The sequence below is a fragment of the Euprymna scolopes genome, chromosome 31, assembly GCF_053919585.1.
Source record: "Euprymna scolopes isolate OS-2025 chromosome 31, ASM5391958v1, whole genome shotgun sequence".
Classification (NCBI taxonomy): Eukaryota; Metazoa; Mollusca; class Cephalopoda; order Sepiida; family Sepiolidae; genus Euprymna; species Euprymna scolopes.
In genome coordinates, this window is record NC_136512.1 from 68,659,045 (window position 1) to 68,682,161 (window position 23,117).

A 23,117-nucleotide genomic window follows, 5' to 3' on the forward strand; every position below is an offset into this window, starting at 1 on the left:
ATTTTGAATATTATTATTGAATTCGTTAATGGATACACACATCTTTATAAGAACCAGTGCTATTTTTTTCATAATATGTTACCTTGGCGTTTCATAAGTTTAAGATCCGCAAAGGGAAAAATTTGCAACCTATTATTGTAAATAAAATCTCTTCTTCGTTTCAAATCAAGACCTTTATATTTTATTCTTTACCCCTCCCCCTCTTTTGTTTCATGCTTTTTTTTTTTCAGGTTAGTTACTTTAGCGTCGAATTTATCTGGAAGCAATATAAATTCCGACAAGGGGGGGGATGGGAGAACTAAAGTGATATATATATATATATATATATATATATATATATATATGAGAATCGAGAACCAGACGAATGACGTCACAATATTTCCGACTCATTTTGAATTTTAATATTTTTAGCCATCATGTTATGGCTTACGTAAATAGAAGGCCGTTCCACCAAAGTCACGTGACCTGATGCCGTCGCAGAATAAAATATAATGGCTACGATTAGGCGATAGACGACTATTATGAGGATAGTTATTTTCTGTTAACAATTCTCAAAGAAATTGTCGAGAAATTTATAAAACTGGTCTCAAAGTGATTGTATTTCACCTCATGGGAAATGGACGATGTCAACTGTATTACCAAAAGAAAAAAAAAAGAAGGAAAAAAAACTGTTATATAAAAATCTCATTAAAAACATTTTAAAATGAGTGTATTTTAAAATTAATAATTAAATATATAAAAAAAAAAATTACTACAGTATTCCCCCCCCCCTCTCGACAAAAAATACTCCTTTTAATTGGCATGTCTTGATGTAAAATAATTTTTTATCTTTGGGAAAATAAAATACAGTCACTTTTGTACCAGTTTTATGACTCCATCGGCAATTTCTTTTGAGAATTGAAAAAGAAAATGACTATCCTTATAATGTAAACGTGGTTATTATACTTCATACTGTGACGTCATCAGGTCACGTGATTTTAGTCAAACAGCCCTCTATTTACGGGGGCCACGTTGTGTGCAAATAGTGTCGATTTAATTATCAACTATTTGGGGAAGTAAAATAGGATCTACCGCCTTTATTTCCCTGCTGGCATATTTCCCCTCCTCTCCCTTGTTCTTATTTAAAGAAAAAAAAAATCAAATGAAAGGAGACTTGATTGTTAATACGAAACTCTCAAAATGGTGGACTTGTTGCCGTGACGACGGAACCACAATAAATATACTTCAGCAGTTTGCACATCGTCGACCGTTGTAAACAAAACGTGCCTTGTCATTTTTTTTGTTTGTTTGTTTTGTTTTCGTTTCATTTTTCGGATACCCCCCCCCTCTTTTTTTAAGTATAAATCTGCTACGATTTATAAAAGATATTTAATTTGGATGGTTAGTTGTGTGACACATATCTAAAACGTACGTATATTTATTTTTTTATTTTATTTTATTCTATTTTATTTTGTTTTGGTACTTATTCCGCTTGACATTTCTGGCGATGAACAAAAATGAAGAACTTTTTTTGCTTCATTTTTTGGTCTCGGTTAATGGAGGAGAAATCCTTCGTGACTGATGCATTTTTTAAATTTTTGTTACTAACCAGAGTGCCCACTTTTGGGGGGAGCTGTTTTTCCCCACACACATTAAAAACCTGTCCTCACGGGGAGGCAAGAAAAAGAAAATGAAGAAAAACTTTTATCATGTACCTGCTTGTCATGGAATGAAGATGCTATATTAAAAAAAAATCACAAAAATTGATCAAGTAGTTTCTTTTTATTTTCGAAAAACAAATTTGCCGTTTTTTTTTTTTTTTTTTTTTTTTTTTACCGATAAGTGAAGGCCGAAGCCATTTTAACATTCTTATTTTCTGGAGAAACATATAAATAAATAAATAAATAAATAAAAATAAATAAATACACGTTATGTTAATAAATTATTGTTTGGTTTTAATTCTTACGTCACATATATATCGGGCTTTGGGACCGAGAGATTCCAAGGCCATTAACTCGACACTCTCCCGCTTCCCGCCAATTCAACAACATAAACTTATCCCTCCCCATATTAAACGCTACCTATTCCGTCTCCACCCGGTAACTGGCTACCAGCCCCAATCTGGGCGTGTCCAATGGATACGGAATGGGTGGAGTGATGACCTGATAAACCTCATATCGACCGACCTCCTCGATCCCAGAGGATCACAGACACGAACACCAATATTCTTCCAGCTTCTAGCTGCACACTACACCCGAGGGTGTTATAATATTCCCACAATCCTTCTTCTGGGCTCACCGGAAGTTGCAGACTTCTGTCTTATGTCCTCTAGCTCTCTTTACAGCTGATCAGAGTTGATTACATTGCGGGACAAATGACCCAACGCCAGGGCCTCCAACTGTACCCTTATATGATTGGTCCATTCGACCAGAGTCTGCTCGGTTCGCCATAATCGGTGCAGCATTAGGTGTATCCAAAATTTGGAGGAATTTTTGACACCTCTACCAGAAAACTGCGAAAAAAACAAAACAAAACAAAAAACTCGTAATTTCTCTTTTTAAAGTGGGTTGTTTATTTTCTGTATGGAATATACTTCTAAAATAAACTATTAAAGTTGTTTAAAAGATAATCAAAATATTATTTTTTAAAAAACAGTGTTTCCAAAATGTTTACAAAATGCCGGCGCGCCTTCATGCAGCCATTTTTTTACGTAAGGAAATCAATTGAATTTTACGAGTTAAATATTTTTCAATTTTTAAACTTTAAAAATCTACCAAAATTTTTCTACTGATTCAATTTTTACGATATTTTCAGGGGCAATGTGAAATTTTATGCTCTTTCCAATAAACCAAACATAATATTTTACGCAAACGTTTTTTTTTTTAATTCACTCCCCCCCATTTTGAAATGTCTATTAAAATTTTAATAATTAATTTATGTACCAAAGTTTTATATATCACAAATTGAAAATAAAAGATCAATAAAGAAAATATGCTAATTTAAAACAAAAAAAGGAATATTTTTTTGGAAATTTACCTGTAAAGTCCAAAGTGTAAAACCTTTTTTTTTTTTTTTTTTTTTTTTTTAAACACGTTGATTTTTTTTTTTTTTCTTAATGAAAGCTCATGTTATGCACCGGACGATGACAGCAAATTTTTCTATTTCATTCAATGTTTTCTTTTTTTTTACATATTAAAAAAAAATTTTAGTCGATAAAGAAGTATTAAAATATATCAATCAAAAACTCGTGTATTTCATTAAGAGAATTAAAAAAAAAATCGGTGAACTGGATTTTTTGTTTTAGGGGAAAAACTTATAAGTGAATGTGTGTTTCTTTTTAACTACGGAGGACGAAAAATACTAATTTTGGTTAACACACGCAATAAAAAAAAAGAGACATTATTTATGTCCCTTTGATGAATCCATATTTGATAAATTTCATAGAAGCAGAGGGAGCTCTTTTAAGCTTGGCGCAAAACACGTTACGAAAATGCGATTTTCTACGACCCTCGCTTTAAAAAAATCCTTTTATTTAAAAAATACATGGAATTTAAAATATAAATATGGATAAATTCTTAACAATGAAGAATGGAACTACCCTTTTAATAGTATTTTTTTTTATAGGTAAGTGATTTTGGGGGATTTATATATAGATATATTTATCGAAGCAAGTAAAAATACGTTGATTTTCTTTATATTTTTTTTCAAAGAAAACCACTTAAAAAAAACAAATATTGCATAATTTGCTATTAAACTTGTTATTTTCTTTTAAATTTGGTCTTTGCTCTTTTAATTGAAAAAAAAATAGGGGTTGAATTACATTTTTCAAGTAGTTATAAACTTCGAAAAATAGTAAGTTGAATTTAGTTCTGATCATCATTTTCTGATACACCTAGTGCTGATCATCATTTTCTGATACACCTAGTGCACATACGCATCAGATGCAAGTATCACTAGCAGTATCAGAATTTTTGTAGGAATTTTTGACACCCCTAACACGAAACTGCGAATACAATATAAAAATCTCGTAATTTCTCTGTTAAAAGTGGGTTATTTATTTTCTTTATGGATTATACTTCCAAAATAAACTATTACAGTTGTTTTAAAAGTAATAAAAATATTTTTATTTTTTTTTTAAAACAGTAATGAATTTTCCGAACTCAATATTTTTCAATTTTTAAACTCAATATTTTTAAATTTTTAAATTTTAAAAATCTATCAAAATTTTTCTATTGATTCTATTTTTACGATATTTTCAGGGTCAATGTGAAATTTTATGTTCTTTCCAATAAACCGAATATAATATTTTAGACAAACGTTTTTTTTAAATTCACGCCCCCCCATTTTCACGCCCCCCCATTTTCACGCCCCCCCCCATTTTGAAATGTCTATTAAAAAGTAAATAATTAATTTATGTTTAATAGGTTTATATATCACAAATTGAAGAGAAAAGGTCAATAAATAATATATTCAAATTTAAAACAAAAAAAAAAATCAGTTTTTTAGAAATTTACCTGTAAAGTCCGAAGTTTAAAACCTTATTTTATAAGAACACATTTTTTCTTTTTGTCTTTTTTTTTTTTTTTTTAATGAAACCTTGGTCCTTGCTCCTTTAATTGAAAAAAAAAATTAGGGCTTGAATTACATTTTTCGAGGAGTTATAAGCTTAGAAAGATAGGGGGTCGAATAATTTACGCCTCTCATTTTGAAATGTCTATTAAAAAGTAAATAATTAATTTATGTTTAATAGGTTTATATATCACAAATTGAAGAGAAAAGGTCAATAAATAATATATTCAAATTTAAAACAAAAAAAAAAATCAGTTTTTTAGAAATTTACCTGTAAAGTCCGAAGTTTAAAACCTTTTTAAAAAAAAAAAAACACATTGTTTTGTTTTGTTTTTTTTTAAAATAAAACCTTGGTCCTTACTCCTTTAATTGAAAAAAAAAATTAGGGCTTGAATTACATTTTTCGAGGAGTTATAAGCTTGGAAAGATGGGGTGGAATTATTCACTATTTTCACGAAATTTCTGACACTGCTAAAGTATCACTGTAGGAAAGCTTCTCCCCTCGGGAATTCTGTCTCGATCCTGTTAGACACATTCCAAATTTCTCCATGCAAAACCTCTAGTTGGCTAACGATATCATTGACGCCTTCCCTGTTCTCTTGCGTCTCTATCCTAATAAATACCTCCTTGTTAACATTGTACCAATGTCTTCTGGGCCCCTTTCTAATTCTTCTACCACGTCTTTACTAACCTGAGGTGTTCCTCGATGACTATCCCAAATAATAATTAATCTCTCTCTCTCTCTCTCTCTCTCTCTCTCTCTCTCTCTCTCTCTCTCTCTCTCTCTCTATTTAATTGAACAATTCCAGAGTTCAACCGAATTAAAAAAAAAAAAAAAAAAAAAAAAATTATAATGTACGTATCCATCACGGAAAATGTCATATTTCAAAATTTACGTAAATTATCAAGTAGTTTTTTTTAATAAAAAAATAAATTTTACCAGTAAGGGAGAGCATAGTATCTTGAGCCGTCATATTTAATGAATAAAGGGAGACAACTAAATTATAATTACCGAGATCGAAATCAGCTTGTAATGCTATTTGCTATTAAAATTGATTAACTATTAAAATCACTAAAAATCGTAAAAAATGATTCTCCCATTCTCTCAATATATATATATATATATATATATATATATATATATATATATATATATATATATATATATATATATATATATATATATATATATATATATAATATTTTTAAAATGTAATTATCAACATCTAAGTAAATCGCGATATATCCAGACAGTTGGCGAGATGGTCCAGGGGTAAGGGTTTAGGCTCATTACCGTTGGTTCCCGATTTCGAATCTCGCTAGATACAGCCACTCTGATGAGTCGTAGTGGATAATTACATTTTAAAAATAATATATATACCGCTCCCCATGTGGGGGTACCAAATTGGTTAAAAGGGAAAATTAATCCCAACTCGCATTTAGGTAAAAGTGCACTTTCGTAAATAATTGAATTCATTCCAAACATATCGCTAAAACCAAAACAAAAACAACATCTATATATATATATATATATATATATATATATATATATATATATATATATATAACATTGTAAGTTTTTCCAACCAAACCAAAACAAAAACAACATCTATATATATATATATATATATATATATATATAACATTGTAAGTTTTTCTTTTAATATAATTTGCTATTGATTTCCTTTAAAAGAATCGGAAAAATCGGAACTTCTGTGGGCATCAGAATCAGAAAAGAATTAATTTAACCTAATTTCCGATTTCAAAAACGAAACTAATGTTTTAATATTTTTTTTAAAGGTTACTCTCACTGTTGATACTAGTGACAAATATCTGTTGTTTTTAATTATCAATAAAACTAAAATCATAATAGCATCAAAATATATATTTTAGTTGCATGAAAAAAAAAAAAATTATTTGTCATGTCAGGTTGTTTGATAAAACCCATGTGCAAAGAGACTGAATAAACTCGTGGATAAGTGTATAGGAGGTATTCAAACTTTCTTGTTTCTTTTCGGGGCAACATGCATATCTGGGTTAGTGCACCAGCCACTAGTCTCTCCCCCACACTTAGACAGCATCCAAAATAAAGCCTTTAATCTAATAGATCGCACACTCTCTACCAAGCTTTATAAGTGCTACAATGGAATGTGCTCCAACAAACTTGTTGCACTCCTCAACCTAAATATCCTTATTGAACAACAGAGTGAGGGTTGCCCCAAAATCAAATCTCCTTAATTACATTTCCAAAAAGACTAAGTTAAGAAAAAACTGATGGAAGACAGAGGAATTTTATTCAACTTTATCTTTGTTCTAAATCACTGACCGAGAGAGAGAGAGAGAGAGAGAGAGAGAGAGAGAGGGAGAGAGAGAAAGAGAGAGAGAGATAATCACTGTTCAATCATATTTTGTCAGCCCATCTCACTTTTTACGTCCAGGGAAGGGTTGTCCCAAACTTTGGATAAATTTGCTACGTAACCATTTAAATAATACAGTTGATTTAAACGGTTATTACAATAATGCAAACGAATTTGGAAAGGTTATTGAAAGAGGTGGCGAGTACTGGAAATCTGGGAAAAGTCGTTGTCACTCAGACTCCAGGGAACACCACAGATTGTTGGCAGAGAGAAATCTCAAATGATGGCCTATGTAAAAGCTCCTCATAATATAATTTAAGTACTTTATTAAATACAAACAAATTTTACTTTATTTCTTAAATACAAAAATAAATTACGTTATTTATTAAACACAAATTTTTTTTTGCTATTTCTTAAATACTAAAAAAATTACTTTATTTTTTTAATACAAAAAAAATAATTTATTTACTGAATACAAAAAAATTAATTTATTTACTGAATACAAAAAATACTTTATTTCCTTAATACAAAATATTACTTTATTTTTTAAATACAAAAAAAATTCAATTTACTTATTAAATACAAAACAAAAATTAACTTTATTTTTTAATTGCAAAAAAAATTATTTTATTTCTTAAATACAAAAATACTTATTTTTTTTTTGTATTTAAGAAATAAAATAAATTTTTGTTTTTAAGAAATAACTTTGTTGCTTAAATACAAAAATTTACTTTTTTTCTTAAATACAAAAAATTATTTTATTTCTTAAATACAAAAAATTATCAAATTTCTTTTGTATTTAAGAAGTAAACTATTTTTTTTTTGTGTTTTAGAAATAAAGTAAGTTTTATATTTTTTATTTAATAAATAAAGTAATTTTTTTGTAATTAAGAAATAAATTTATTGCTTAATACAAAAAATTACTTCATTTCTTAAATACAAAAAATATTATTTTATTTATTAAATATAAAAAATCACTTTATTTATTAAATGCAAAAAATTATCAAATTTCTTTTGTATTTAAGAAGTAAACTATTTTTTTGTATTTTAGAAATAAAGTAAGTTTTTTGTTTTTATTTAATAAATAAAGTAATTTTTTTGTAATTAAGAAATAACTTTATTGCATAATATAAAAAATTACTTCATTTCTTAAATACAAAAATATTATTTAATTTATTAAATATAAAAAAAATCACTTTATTTATTAAATGCAAAAAAAATACGTTTTTATCAACCAATGATTTGAAATTGAATTCCAAACCTGTTAGCGATGACACTTTTATAGGACGTCATTTTATTTTGATGCATATGCATAAATTGAATTAGGTAAATTTATGAAAAAAACATTGTTTACTTATTACTTAGCATTACATATTTATCTACAAAATAAACTTTTCTATTATTAAAAGCATTAAATGTGCAGGCATGATTTTTTTTTTACATAGGCGTCTCCACTTATCAAGGCCGAGAGGCCACTCAAGGATAAGGGTTAATGAGTGTACAGTAGTCAAAAGGACAATATAGTAATCGATAGTAATGGAAGTTCGGTAAATTTGTTAACTTAAGTGTAACGGCTCATCAGGAACTTGTTCACGTTGGACTTGAAGACAACCATATTATAGATAGCTGGAAAGCAGGAAAACGGAAGACAATTCCACAGGCGTGCAGTTCTAAGAAAGATGCTTCCCAATTATTTAATGATGCCACTTTTTTAAAAAATATATTTCAAATTAATAATATGCACTGAATATGTTTCATGCTTTCTTCCATTTTTTTTCTAGAAAATGCCGAAAAGAGGGAAATCAGGCAAGAAGCCGAAGATGACGGAGGAGGAGAGAATCGAGTATGAAGAAAGAAAACTCCAACTGGAGGAGGAGATGCGGAAGAAGAAAGAAGAGCTTTTAGTTCAGTTTCTCAAGGTAAGCATTTCTGCTACTTCTTCTTCTTATTATTATTATTCATCTTATGCTAGATATTGGGCGATGAGGCTCACTAGTATACAAAGCGGCTAAGTGAGAATAACAGGAAATATAAGGTCAGCCAAGGTCAACTTCATCAACCCGAGGTGAGGATTGCTAGACTGTGGCAATCAATAAAAACAAATATGACGTCACATTACTCAAAGAAAGAGTGTGAGAGAAAAGAGGCAGTACATTTGGGAGCATGCAAAACCTGGACGTGAAAAATGAGATGGGCTGACAAAATATGATTGAACAGTGATTATCACTCTCTCTCTCTCTCTCTCTCTCTCTCTATTGGTCAGTGATTTAGAACAAAGATAAAGTCGAATAAAATTCCTCTGTCTTCCATCAGTTTTTTCTTAACTTAGTCTTTTTGGAAATGTAATTAAGGAGATTTGATTTTGGGACAATCCTCACTCTGTTGTTCAATAAGGATATTTAGGTTGAGGAGTGCAACAAGTTTGTTGGAGCACATTCCATTGTAGCACTTATAAAGCTTGGTAGAGAGTGTGCGATCTATTAGATTAAAGGCTTTATTTTGGATGGTGTCTAAGTGTGGAGGAGAGACTAGTGGCTGGTGCACTAGCCCAGATATGCATGTTGCCCTGAAAAGAAACAAGAAAGTTTGAATACCTCCTACACACTTATCTATGAGCTTATTTAGTCTCTTTGTACATGGGTTTTATCAAACAACCTACTTCAAGTAAGTAGTAAGTTGGATACTCCATTAGACCAGATGAATTCTTGTCCTAGAGTTCGGCAAGAAAAGACCACAAGAAAAATAAGCCATAACATAGTTATCTGACCAATTGGGAAGAAGGAAAGAAATATTCTTCACTGGAGAGTTAGTTTACTAACTGAAGCCTTTAGAGTTAAGGAAGACCTTAAATAAACACTCAGGCATCTATTAGTGATGGTGTAATGCTATGACCCTTTAGGCTGTGATCATAGCGTAGTATCTGTGTTGACTATGGCAAGCAGGGTCAAGGGTCAAAACATTATTATTATTATTACTAGTTGATTTGCGCGACGGCGGGTTGCTGAATCAATTATTATGATTAGAAGAATAAACAATTAAATTGGGGGAAAAATGATGGACATATAATATCGCAAAAGGAATGTGAAAATAGAAAATAGATGTAAACATGATTTTGGGTTTGCATAAACAAATAACTAGATTGAGGTTACATCAGCTGTTGGTCTGAGACACGTAATGATGTGATGTAAAGAAACATGTGATGTATATAGATTTGGGGAGATTCTAGCCAGTCATTAGCTGGACATCAGAGAGAACGGACGACTCAAGATGACATGGGAAGCGGCGTCACTTCGGACAGTCATGTAATTTCTGAAAATGCGGGCCAGATCATGAGAATAAATATTCATAAATAATTCAGGTATGTGTTGTGTTATTTACATCTGTTAAAAAAGAACTGTTGTCTACAACTGTTTCGATACGTCCACGTCAATCGTTTCCTGTTCGAACTGTTGCATAAATGTTAAAATATACACACTAGACGATCAACTAAATAATACGATGTATATACATACATGCATTTACACGTACACGAATATACAGATAAAATATAAAACCCAACTATTTAACATGTATGTCGTTATAGAACGTATTCATACACCTGCTTATATGACAATGGGACGATTCCAATATTTTTCCCAATTCTAATGCAATTACCGATTCTGTACTAAATTCCCGATTCCGATACAATTACTGATTTCGATTCCGATTCTTTGTAAATGTTTAATTATTTAACTATAATATTGTCATTTTCCCCGGCTATTGTAAAAACACATGCTAAATGTGTGTATATTTTCTCAAACCTAAAAAAGACACTTGTGGGAGGGGGTGATCTGCAGATTTTAGTTTTACTGGAAGTTTAAATCAATAAATATTTATTATTTTATTATTATTACCAGCAGTGGAAGAATTTCTTTTTGATAAAATCAGATAAAGCATATAATCAAAGAAATCATTTTTGGTATCGGAAAATAGGCACACATTTTTCCAATTCTGATTTTCCAAAAGTTCCAATTTTACTGATTCCCAATTCCAATCAATCGTCCCAACACTAGTATCTATGTATTGTGGTAGATTAGAAACTTTTTTCGTTTGGCTTATTCTTTTTTCTTTTTTCCTTTTCATTTCTTTGATGGTAGTTTTGCGTCGGATTTTTACATTGAGATATCATTGATATGATTCGGACAACTGCTAAGAGACAAAAGGCTTGAATTGCTACCCTTTTTCTGCTTCGTTGAGATTCGCTCTCTTCATCACTCCATAAGCAAGTTAGTTTTCACACGAACGTGTTGAGTCAAAATATTTTCCACCCAATAAAAATCGTTTCAAACTCAGAAAGCAATAAGCCTGTGTCAGATTAACTTTCTACAGCAAGTAAGTTTCACAGGATTGTGTTAAACTGAAAATATTTAAAAAAAAAAAAAGTCGATTTATACTACAAATTAACAAGTCGATGCAAGCTTAGACACTTCTATAAAACAGTGGCTTGGTGGACTTAAATCAAGGTTCTTTTTGGGTGACACCATTGATGCGCCTCGACTCTCAGCACCAACAACACCCATCCTAGCATCCTAGAAGACAGGAATGCCCACGCTGAAATTTTTTAAGCCTCTGCTATATATCCAATGAACACATCCACCCAGAAGGTGAATACACACACACACACACACACACACACACACACACACACACACACACACACACACACACACACACACACACACACACACACACAATGGAACTTTGAAATAAACTTTCTAACACTTTTGTTTTATTTCTTATTCAAGAGCTTTAAAACTTCCCCACAAACTTTGGTCTTTCAAAGTATATTTTACATTTCTGTAAAATTATCGATATAAATATACTAGCGGGAGGAAGGGGCGCCCAGCTTCATCTGGGCATGAAATATGCCTAAATATGATATTTTAATTTGTCCAGATATCGGATATATTATTATAGAGTCATGATTTCAAAAGTAAAAAAAAAGTATTTGGGTGCCATCAGCTGGAATCGAAACCAAAAGCAGAACTGTAGCATTCGAAGCTGATGATGTTACCATTGTACCAACGTGACACGCATACGAACTGATTAACAATTAAAGATTAAAAATAAATTAAGATGAATGTACAAAATGTATAATGATTTTTTTTTCAATTTTCATCCATATTTGACCCCTTAAAAACTATTTTAGCTGGCTAAAGACCAATGAAAAAATGGTCCATAAAAAATTCAATTATTTGAGGCTCCTAGCACCGTTCTGTGACTTTCAGTTTCAGAAGAGATAGAGTTTGAAAATATGGAGACAGACAGACAAGCAGACATACAGCCTTTTATATATTGGATTTTGTTCATTAAGTTGTTTTTATTTTTCGCTTTGATTCACAAAATTTCGTTTTTGAATTAGCTCTTTCTAACATAGCATTCATAACATACATTTTTTTCATACGCCAATTTGACTACTTTTGCATTGATTTCTAGGATGAAATTATTGGATGTAAATTAGCTTTCAAAACCTTCCATCTTTTAATACATGAGGACTTGCTAAAAATTTTAAAGCTAAAAATCAATTTCAATTCATCATGATTCCAAATTCTTTTTAAATTTCGAAGAGTCTCTATTAACAAAAGGTATTTTTTCAGCAGCAAATAGTTACATTTTTATTTTCTTATCGTTTTATTTCTTGGAAATCGCTGCAGACAAGGATGAAGCCACTTGATCTAAGGAGCAATAACAAAATACTACTTCAAGGTCAAAAACTTGCAAACGATAAGTGTTAGATGGATAGATTTCGACCCAGAAAACAGCAATTCTTCCCCCTTTTTCAGAAACATTGCTAATAGAATGTGAGGACTAAAGGACAAAATAAAGGAAGGGAGAGTTACAAGCTTGCCAAAAGTAAACTCAAGGTTCACTGTCTCCTCTCCACATTTATTACAACTATAAGGAAAATGAATTAGTATATTTTATTTTGATGATAACAGGAAAAATATAAGTTAACTTAACAACAAATTTCAAGTCGCACAACAACAAAGCTAAGTGATTAATGTGACTAGGCCTGCTCTGAAAAATGAGCCGAGGTAGCCAGCGACCAATGTGCTGGTTGAAGCAAGAAGATGTTGTCCGAGCAATGCCGAGTGATCTTGCCTGATTATATAAAGTGTTGCGCAGACCAAATTTAACAATTATAGTTAGTTGGAGTTTCAGAATTAAGAAAGAAAATCCAGTTTAAACAGTTTCAGAGTTGAGACGAGCTGAGGTAAGGAGATGTGCTTTATTCATACAACCCACTTCTGAATCAGATTTGCTTTTCTGAAAACCCAGAGGAAAAGTTGTTTTTCTGTTGACATAATATTCATTTAACAATGAAAAATAATAGTTACTTAAACATATGCAAAAACATAGGCAAAAAAACATGCTGAAAAACATGTGCAAAAAACATACAAAAAACATATGCAAAAAACATGCTGAAAAACATATGCAAAAAAACATGCTGAAAAATATATGCAAAAAAACATACAAAAAACATATGCAAAAACCATATACAGGTGTTTTTCTTTCTGTTTCAAGTGCGTTTATATCTATTTTTTTCTTTTGCTTTCAGACGAAAATGGCGAGAGACGAGGTCTTCACGAAAACCAACATGTTCATCATCAACGATAGGTGGCGCCAAATCATGCGAGATGCGAAAAGCAAAGAGCTGAAAGCAGAAATCATTATTAGGAAGAACACGTTCGACCATCAAATTGATCAGAAGGATGAGGTCATCAAAGCCCTTGTATTGGATATCAAAGAAGCCGAGGAGCAGTACATGATGGCACACAGAAGCCATCTTCAAATTTTAGATCAGCTTTGGGGTAAGTTTACGTATTTTATTTGCTTATCTTTATTTTATTGTTTTTTTTTTTTTACATCTGTAACAATATACTACCCCCCCCCCCCCCCGAGGGATTAGTGGGTGGTCACTGTTGGTAAGGTTGGTAATACTGGACCTGGAGTTAAACAGAACTTCCATGAGTAGAGTTTCTTTCCAAGAACTACCCTTATGTGGAACACAATACCATGAGACTGCTTCCTAGCTGACTACAGCATGGTTGTATTCAAGGCTAATGTTAACAAATTCTTGTTAAGCTGTCTCTTCAGATAATCAAATTCTGTCCAGTTTAAACATCGTCTCTCATCCTCAAGGTATTTGTCTCATCGTTCACCTGACAAGCACATTAACCCCTATCCTCGAGTGGCTTTCTGGCCTTTATAAATGGTGACTCATTAGTATATATATATGTATATATATATATATATATATATATATATATATATATATAATAAATGAACCTGATTAAGATATAATCTTTAAGCTAAGTAAACCTATCAAGATAGTAAAAGCTCTACACAATTAAGAGGAGTAATTAATATAATAAATAAAAGATGAGATGTAACGTTACACACGTTTACACACGGGACCCACATGTTGTATGCAGTGTACGTCACAAAGGAGACCAAGACAAAGAATAACTCAAACTTACTTTTTCGTGTAACAACAACATTCTCCCGCCAAGCATGACTTCTTATGGTCGTTATATCATCCACGTTTCTAATGTGCTTGTCATCTCTGATACCTGTCCCCTAGAATGTCATTTGCATCTCTCACGTGATCGTCCTCTCTAACGTGCTCTTTCTCTTTTTTATAGTTTTTTTCCTTGCTGTGACGTCATTTCGCATTTTGTATGCATTTGCATATGCATGTCCACACTCTGTTACAGCGAAGTATAAGTTACATAAAACTTTATCATATCATCGGATCAATAAGGAAGGAAGAGGAGAAAAAGAGAAAGAAAAGCCTCTTTAGACTGTGGCATTTTGAAGCTAAATGCTTCTCATCAGAAGTGGCGAAAAGCCGGCATTATACAAATATAAAAACAAAAAATTGGCTTAAGAACAATTTAGTTAGCAGAGAAACTTATAAAAAAAATATATAAGCGTATAACAATAGGAAAAGATTATAAATATATATCAGTAGGAACTGCAAATACAGTGATGGAGACTACAAAATGGGAGTAGAAAAACAAATAGGCAAAGGCAGATGATAAAGACAAAGTATATATAATGAGAAGTAAGTGAGAAAAGGTAAAGGCAAAAATAACCAGAAAAATGCCCAAACTTTATAGGATTTTCCAAGTAAGGCTTGTGAAATAGCATTCTAGGAAGAAAAAATGAAAATAGTCCAAAATGTGATGAACCGATGGTAAGAATCCAAAGTAAGAGTTCAGGGTTGAAATATCCTCAAGAGAATTCTCTGTGTTGGCAATTCGCTTGTTAAATTTGGATATGCAAGCATGTTCGAATATCAGTGTGTCAAGGTTTCTTGGTCTGGGTGTTGACTGATGGTGCACACTGAAATTTGGTTCCTCTTATTGTTCGCCAAAACAAACAACTGACCTCAATTCCATTTAAGTCTTTTTTTATCAATTTGCTGTGATCTTTTTGACTGTCCTCTTACGTTTGATTGTATCACAAGAAGTTCAATAATCAGGACGAATCATTCTCATTGTTTTCTTTTCCCAATTCATTCTGAATTGTCATGTTTGGGTACAGTCGACCTTGATTATTCAACAACTGGAGTTTATTCCTGCCAAATTCGATACCTCCGTTCAGTCTCGAAAGACAAAGGATAACCCCTGTAGGGGCAGCTTTGCATGTAATTGCGAGGCAAGGGTGCGCAATCCCTAAACGGCACTGATTGAGTCCAGTGGCAAGGACCTGTCAAATACTGTGAATTATATTAACGATTCTATAGATGGCGTTTTTTTTTGGGGGGGGGGGGTCAGAGTAATATCTCCTTTTCATATCGTTGTAATCGTTAATATAAATTCTTTATTTGTAATATGCAACCTCAAACTTATCCTCGTTTTTTATTGTTTATATTTTTTCTATCATCCCAACTAGACTTCCAGAAGGAACGTTTGGCCACTTTGCAGATTGAATCTGACAAGGAGCTGGACCTCATTAAACAGAGCTTTGAGCTGGACCGCAAAGTTATTCTGGATATACATGATGCTGACATGAATGAATTGGCAGACATTTTTTTTGCCGTGGAAGAGATTTTTGTTGAGAAAAAAAATGAAGCCAAAGCTAATTTTCAAGTTCAAGAGCATGAAGTCCTCAGTAAGGTAAGGAGGAAAAGTGAAATTAAGTGTGTGTGTGTGTGTGTGTGTGTGTGTGTGTGTGTGTGTGTGTGTGGAGAATTAATTGGAAGTGATTCCTATGAATGCTAAAAAGCAGATGGCTATAATTGCTTATACTCTTTCTTTCTCTGCTTCGCTGGGATTATCTTTCCTTCTAACTTCCCAAAGCAAGGAAATTTTAACGTGGACGTTTTTTTTTTTTTTTTTGCTTACTTTGGAGTCATCATTTATCAAAGCCTGAAAACCACTCGAGAATAAGGGATGATGTAAGAGAATGATGTAAGGTGGTAATCGTTAATGGTGTAAAATGGGTAGCATTTGATAATTTATGGGGAAGATTAAGCATAAAGCTGTTTACATCAGGTCTAAAGGCTACTATGTTGCATTCAACCAAGAAGCAGTCCAGTGGAAAAGTGTTTCATAGGTGGGTAGTTCTGAGAAAGGAGCTTTGTTCATAGAGACTGCATTTAGACTTAGGCACAGGTAGACAGAAGAGGAAATCGTTTATAGTGGTTGCAGCTTGTCGAGTGTTTTTTGTGAAAGTTTGTCAAGGGGGAACCATAGCTTAGAGTTCAGTTCAGCACTTGCCATGAAAATAATGACAGAGCAGAGACAGGCTCGCAGCATCTCTTCTGTGGGAAAGAGGTTGCAGGGAAGAGAAAAGGGCATCACCTAGTAGGTTTTGAAGTCGGTTTTGAACTCTATCAAGGCAGGATGAGGCGTGTCGAGCAGCTACTGTGGCAACAGTACTCCATTTTAGGATGGACCTGGCTCTTATACAGATAGAGGATTGTATTTGCAATGAGATACCTACTGGAGCGGTGGAGTGATCCAACCATTTTTCCAGCGATCTTGGCAACATGTGAGCTCAAAAGTATTTTAAGCCAATGGAAATCTTTCCAAGCTCCAGAAAGTAACACTTATATGTGAATGTAGTAAGCCAGTGTCAAATTATAAAACTTGGTCAAGAAAATCAGCTGGAAAGTTTCTTCAACAGCTGGTCAAATGAAATGAAACCAAGAAGGGCTACTCAACACCGATCCCAGCCTTTTGGCTGGGATGACAAGGTAAAAGAGTTTAATGGCGCACATATCCAGCCTTTATCACTCGATCAAGAAAGAGTGTAAGCAATTATACCCATTTGCTTTTTAGCGTTCATAGGAATCACTTCTGATTAAGTCGAAACAAGTGTAGGTTAGAACAGGGTCAGTAAACAAAGAAACAAAATAGAACAAAAAATGATGATCCTATAAAATCGATGCCCCATGGCCAAGGTAATTCCTGTAAGAGGTTGAGATATCTAACATTTGGGGGGTATTCCGGCATATTCCTCGAGACATTTCATTGTTGCATTACTTCCCCTGTTTTCTAGACGGTAACAGATGATTTGGTGTTCCCAACGAAGAAATTTATCACATTCTTAGATTAATTGTTAGTATTAGTATTATTATTATGTTATTTTTTTTATTACATTTTCACTCCAAACAAACCACAGTGCCACTTTGATGTAGTGGGCTACTATGAGGGGATATTAGTTGCAGGGAGACTATATAGGGATTTGAATAGCAAGATGTCTGTTTATATCACACTTGAACTTCTGCATGTCAGTACAGTCGGGGAAGCAGGAACCTGGAAGGGAATTCCAAAGTCTAGCAATTCTGGGGAAGAAACTATTAGAGTAGAAGGCTTTCTTACATTTAGGGATCTCTATTGTGTAGGGGTGGGACTTTGCTGCTTGTCGGGTTTGTCGGGGGTATTTATGTTGAGGAGGTACAAGGGCTTGTAGTTCGTTGGAGCATCCACCAGTATTAATATTAGTAGTAGTAGTAGTAGTAGTAGTATTTCTATTATTAAAAGTAGTTTGGCATAAGAATAATACTTTTCTGTAAGAAATATATGTTTATTTACTTTTACGAGTGTTTCACATAAAAAAGAAAGTTAACTTAATTACAAGAAATAAATATTACACATTTATTAAATAAAAGTAAGAATTGTTCACATTGCTCCACTTATTTTCCTATAAAATGTTGCTCCACTTATTTTCCTATAAAATGTTGCTCCACTTATTTTCCTATAAAATGTTGCTCCACTTATTTTCCTATAAAATGTTGCTCCACTTATTTCCCTATAAAATGTTGCTCCACTTATTTTCCTATAAAATGTTGCTCCACTTATTTCCCTATAAAATGTTGCTCCACGTATTTTCCTATAAAATGTTGCTCCACTTATTTCCCTATAAAATGTTGTTCCACGTATTTTCCTATAAAATGTTGCTCCACTTATTTTCCTATAAAATGTTAATAGTAAATGAGAAAAATAATATCACATTATATATCATAATACATAATATCTGTTGGAAGATGTTTCGTCAGGGACACTGAATCATCTGTCACCGTCTAGAAAACAGAGGAGGTAATATGGCGGAATGCAAGATTCCCTGTCAATCAATAGATATCTTTTTGAGCTGCTCACATTTCACTTTCATCACCGCGAGAAAATTTCTTTTTGAATTCAACTCATAAAATTCATATTATTTTAATTGGAATTCATTATTGAGAGGAGTATTATTTATATTAATTTTTATTTATTGCAGACTACTATTCCTCTGGCCTTCGTCATAGGCTTACTTGGCCAAAATGCAGTGATTGCTGAGAATACAATTAGGAGATTCGAGATTCCTATCCGTCGCAGTTACCACCTGACGAAGGCCAGAGGAATAGTTCGCCGAAACGTTGTGAAGCAACAACTAATAAAAAGATGAGAATAATAGTCCGCAATAGATAAAAATTAATTTATCATAAAATTTATTTCGACTGATATTCTGTATTGCATCAGAAATCGCATTTAGGCTTTCTGTTTCGCGTGAAGTGAGTTTTTTCAATCGCTCTGAACACCTTCTCACACCTAAGATTCTTCTCTATCTCTAGAAGCCTCCGTTCAGTCTCAAAATACAATGGATACTCCTTGTAAGGGTAGCTGCATGTGAGATCGTGAGGCAAGAGTTGCACAATCTCCTGAGTTGGCACAACTTGAGCCCAGTGGCAAGGAGAAGTCGTGGACGACTGGAAACAGTGCCGACATAAGCGGAGAGCACATACAGCACTTGAAATTCCAAAATGGTCACCCATTTTAGTACTGACCAAGTTCAACGTTGCTTAACTTCGGTGATCTAATGGGAACCGATGTGTCAATATGATTATGCCTCTATCTCTACAAAGCTAATTTTCAGATCCAAGAACATGAAGGTAAGGTAAGAAAGAAAACGGAAGTGTGCGTGTGTGTGTGTGTGTGTGTTTGTGTGTGTATGTGTTTGTATGTGTTTATATGTGTGCGTGTGTGTGTGTTTGTGTGTGTGTGTGTGTGTGTGTTTGTGTGTATGTGTTTGTATGTGTTTATATGTGTGTTTGTGTGTGTGCGTGCATGTGTGTGTGTGTGTGTGTGTGTGTTGGAAGAGGGACAGTAAACGAAACAAATCGGAACAATAAAGATGCTCCTATCGAAAGCGACCCCCCCCCCATCATATTCAAGGCCATCCCTATAAGAGGCCAAGATATCTAACATTTGGAGTCTTTTACTCCAGACCAGATTTTCAGTCCGTCAGCATAAAATCTTTGTAAGCTGCTCACACTTCACTCTCATTGCTCAGAGAGAATATGATTCTGAAAAAGTATTCTGAAATTTTATTTCAGAGATTCACTATTATATCAGAAATTGCATTTGGACTTTCTGTTCTTCGTGAAGTCGTTTCTCTTTATTGCTCTAAACACTTTCTCACACCTGAGACTATTCTCTATCTCTACAGATCTACTATCAGACCATATATGGAGTATTGAAATTAATATCTGTATTAGAATACAAAATTGAAAATTTTTATTTCTATAGTATAGATATATACATATGTGTATGTGTGTGTGTGTGTGTGATTATATAAGAAACAATTATTTTATATATAGTCCAGAATGATTCTTAGGGAAATAAAACTTATATATATATATACATTGGTTGAGATTGGCCGTGTGGTTTGCTCCTTGCTAATGGAGTCAGAGATGGCTTTGTGACCAGGTTCGAATCTCCCAACCGGTAGTAACCGTGTCACTCTACACTGATGATTCCCAAAAGGATGAAACACTAGTGTCTGTAAGTATTAAAAATTATTATATATATATATATATATATATATATATATATATATACCTAGCACCTGGTATATATATATATATATATACTAGCAAAAGTACTCGTCGTTGACTGGGTTCAAAAACAGCCTACAGAAAATGTCTTTAAACATCTTTAGACAGACTGTTTTAGTATATCACAGCTCTTCATTACAGCTGGATAAGCAACTATCTCCTGAGATCGAAACAAAACAGTCGGCATTCCATTGGCTGCTGCAAAAGTAGGTGCAACAACAACAATAAACATTGGTAAATACTGGAAACTCCATTTGCATTTATACATTGATTGTAGTTTGTTATTTCACTTACTAGTATGCTCCACCCAAGAAAGTGAGCATATAAATACATACCGTATATTTCGGCATATAAGGCGACCGTCAGATAAGATGAGGTACAAAATTGGAGAAAATTTTAATATCGGTTCTATAAGATGACTGCTAAATCACAAACCCACGTTTGTTTAGCCTAGGCTGGAGAGTGCAACACCCGGTATCTTATGAAATATTAGTTTTTAAAGATGATTTTTTTAACTTTAAAGGTTGTCTTATATGCCAATATATATATATATATATATATATATATATATATATATATTTCCACAGTCAAACAACGTTGTAGCTCACAAGAGCGATGACACCCAACAAACCGGAAGTTCAAGACTCGAGTTTCGCCTTCATTTGGGCTCATCAGTTAGACGTACCTGAACTTGAGATTTAAAACCTGAGCCTCTTGCATGCGAGGCGAGCACTCTGCAACATGAGCAAAGGCGTCACACACTTGAGAAACTCTATTAACTAAGACAGGTCAAGCAAAACGTGACGAAATCCCACTATAGAATGAACCTATTTCGTCTCAAACAACCTGGAATATATATATATATATATATATATATATATATATATATATATTGTGAATATATATATATATATATATATATATTGTGAATATATATATATTGTGAATATATATATATTGTGAATATATATATATATATTGTGAATATATATATATATATATGTATATATATTGTGAATATATGTATATATATATTGTGAATATATGTATATATATATTGTGAATATATGTATATATATATTGTGAATATATGTATATATATTGTGAATATATGTATATATATTGTGAATATATGTATATATATTGTGAATATATATATATATATATATATATTGTGAATATATATTGTGAATATATATATATATATATATTGTGAATATATATATATATATTGTGAATATATATATATATATATTGTGAATATATATATATATATATATATATTGTGAATATATATATATATATATTGTGAATATATATATATATTGTGAATATATATATATATATTGTGAATATATATATATATATATTGTGAATATATATATATATTGTGAATATATATATATATATATTGTGAATATATATATATATTGTGAATATATATATATATTGTGAATATATATATATATATTGTGAATATATATATATATATTGTGAATATATATATATATATATATTGTGAATATATATATATATATATATATATATATATATATATATATAGTGAATATGTATATATTGTGAATATATATATTGTGAATATATATATATATTGTGAATATATATATATATTGTGAATATATATATATATATATATATATTGTGAATATATATATATATATTGTGAATATATATATATATATATATATATATATTGTGAATATATATATATATATATATATATGTAGTGAATATATATATATAGTGAATATATATATATTGTGAATATATATATATATAGTGAATATATATATATTGTGAATATATATATATTGTTAATATATATATATTGTGAATATATATATATTGTGAATATATATATATTGTGAATATATATATATATTGTGAATATATATATATTGTGAATATATATATATTATGAATATATATATATATATATATTGTGTATATATATATATATATATTATGAATATATATATATATATATTGTGAATATATATATATATAGTGTATACATATATATATTGTGTATACATATATTGTGTATATATATATATTGTGTATACATATATTGTGTATATACATATATTGTGTATATATATATTGTGTATACATATATTGTGTATATATATATATTGTGAATATATATATTGTGTATATATATATTGTGTATATATATATTGTATATATATATTGTATATGTATATATATATATATATATATTGTACGTATATATATATTGTATATATATTGTATGTATATATATATTGTATATATATTATATGTATATATATATTGTATATATATTATATGTATATATATATTGTATATATATTGTATATATATATTGTATATATATATATATTCTTTATATATATATATTGTATATATATATAGTATATATTGTATGTATATATTGTATATATATATATAGTATATATATAATATATATATAGTATATATATATATATAGTATATATATATATATGGTATATATATATAGTATATATATGCTATATATATAGTGTATATATATAGTATATATATATAGTATATATATAGTATATATATAGTATATATATATAGTATATATATATATAGTATATATATATATAGTATCAGAGAGGCGGTAGCACTCTCTATATAGGGATGACCCGTACACGCCTATATACGCCTACAAAACAAAACTATCCAAATCTCAACTAAAATCAACTTATAAGTTTCAAAAAGCACATATTCTTACAGAGAAGCGTCTTACGAATCCAGCGAGTGTCAGAAGTCGGTTAAAATGTCAAAAGAGAGCAAAAAAAGGATACAAAAAT

General features: G+C 31.1%; 1 protein-coding gene across 1 annotated transcript in view; it reads left to right on the plus strand.

Moving 5' to 3' along the window:
* Positions 1–1,038: 1,038 nt before the first annotated feature.
* LOC145255803 (dynein regulatory complex subunit 2-like) overlaps positions 1,039–23,117 on the plus strand; it is a 59,333-nt gene continuing 37,254 nt past the window's right edge. Inside the window, exons 1-4 of the mRNA XM_080114490.1 lie at positions 1,039–1,407; positions 8,687–8,824; positions 13,504–13,756; positions 15,846–16,069. Of these exons, the coding sequence (XP_079970616.1) occupies positions 8,690–8,824; positions 13,504–13,756; positions 15,846–16,069 (612 nt within the window). The 5' untranslated portion in view covers positions 1,039–1,407; positions 8,687–8,689. The remainder of the gene's footprint in view (positions 1,408–8,686; positions 8,825–13,503; positions 13,757–15,845; positions 16,070–23,117) is intronic.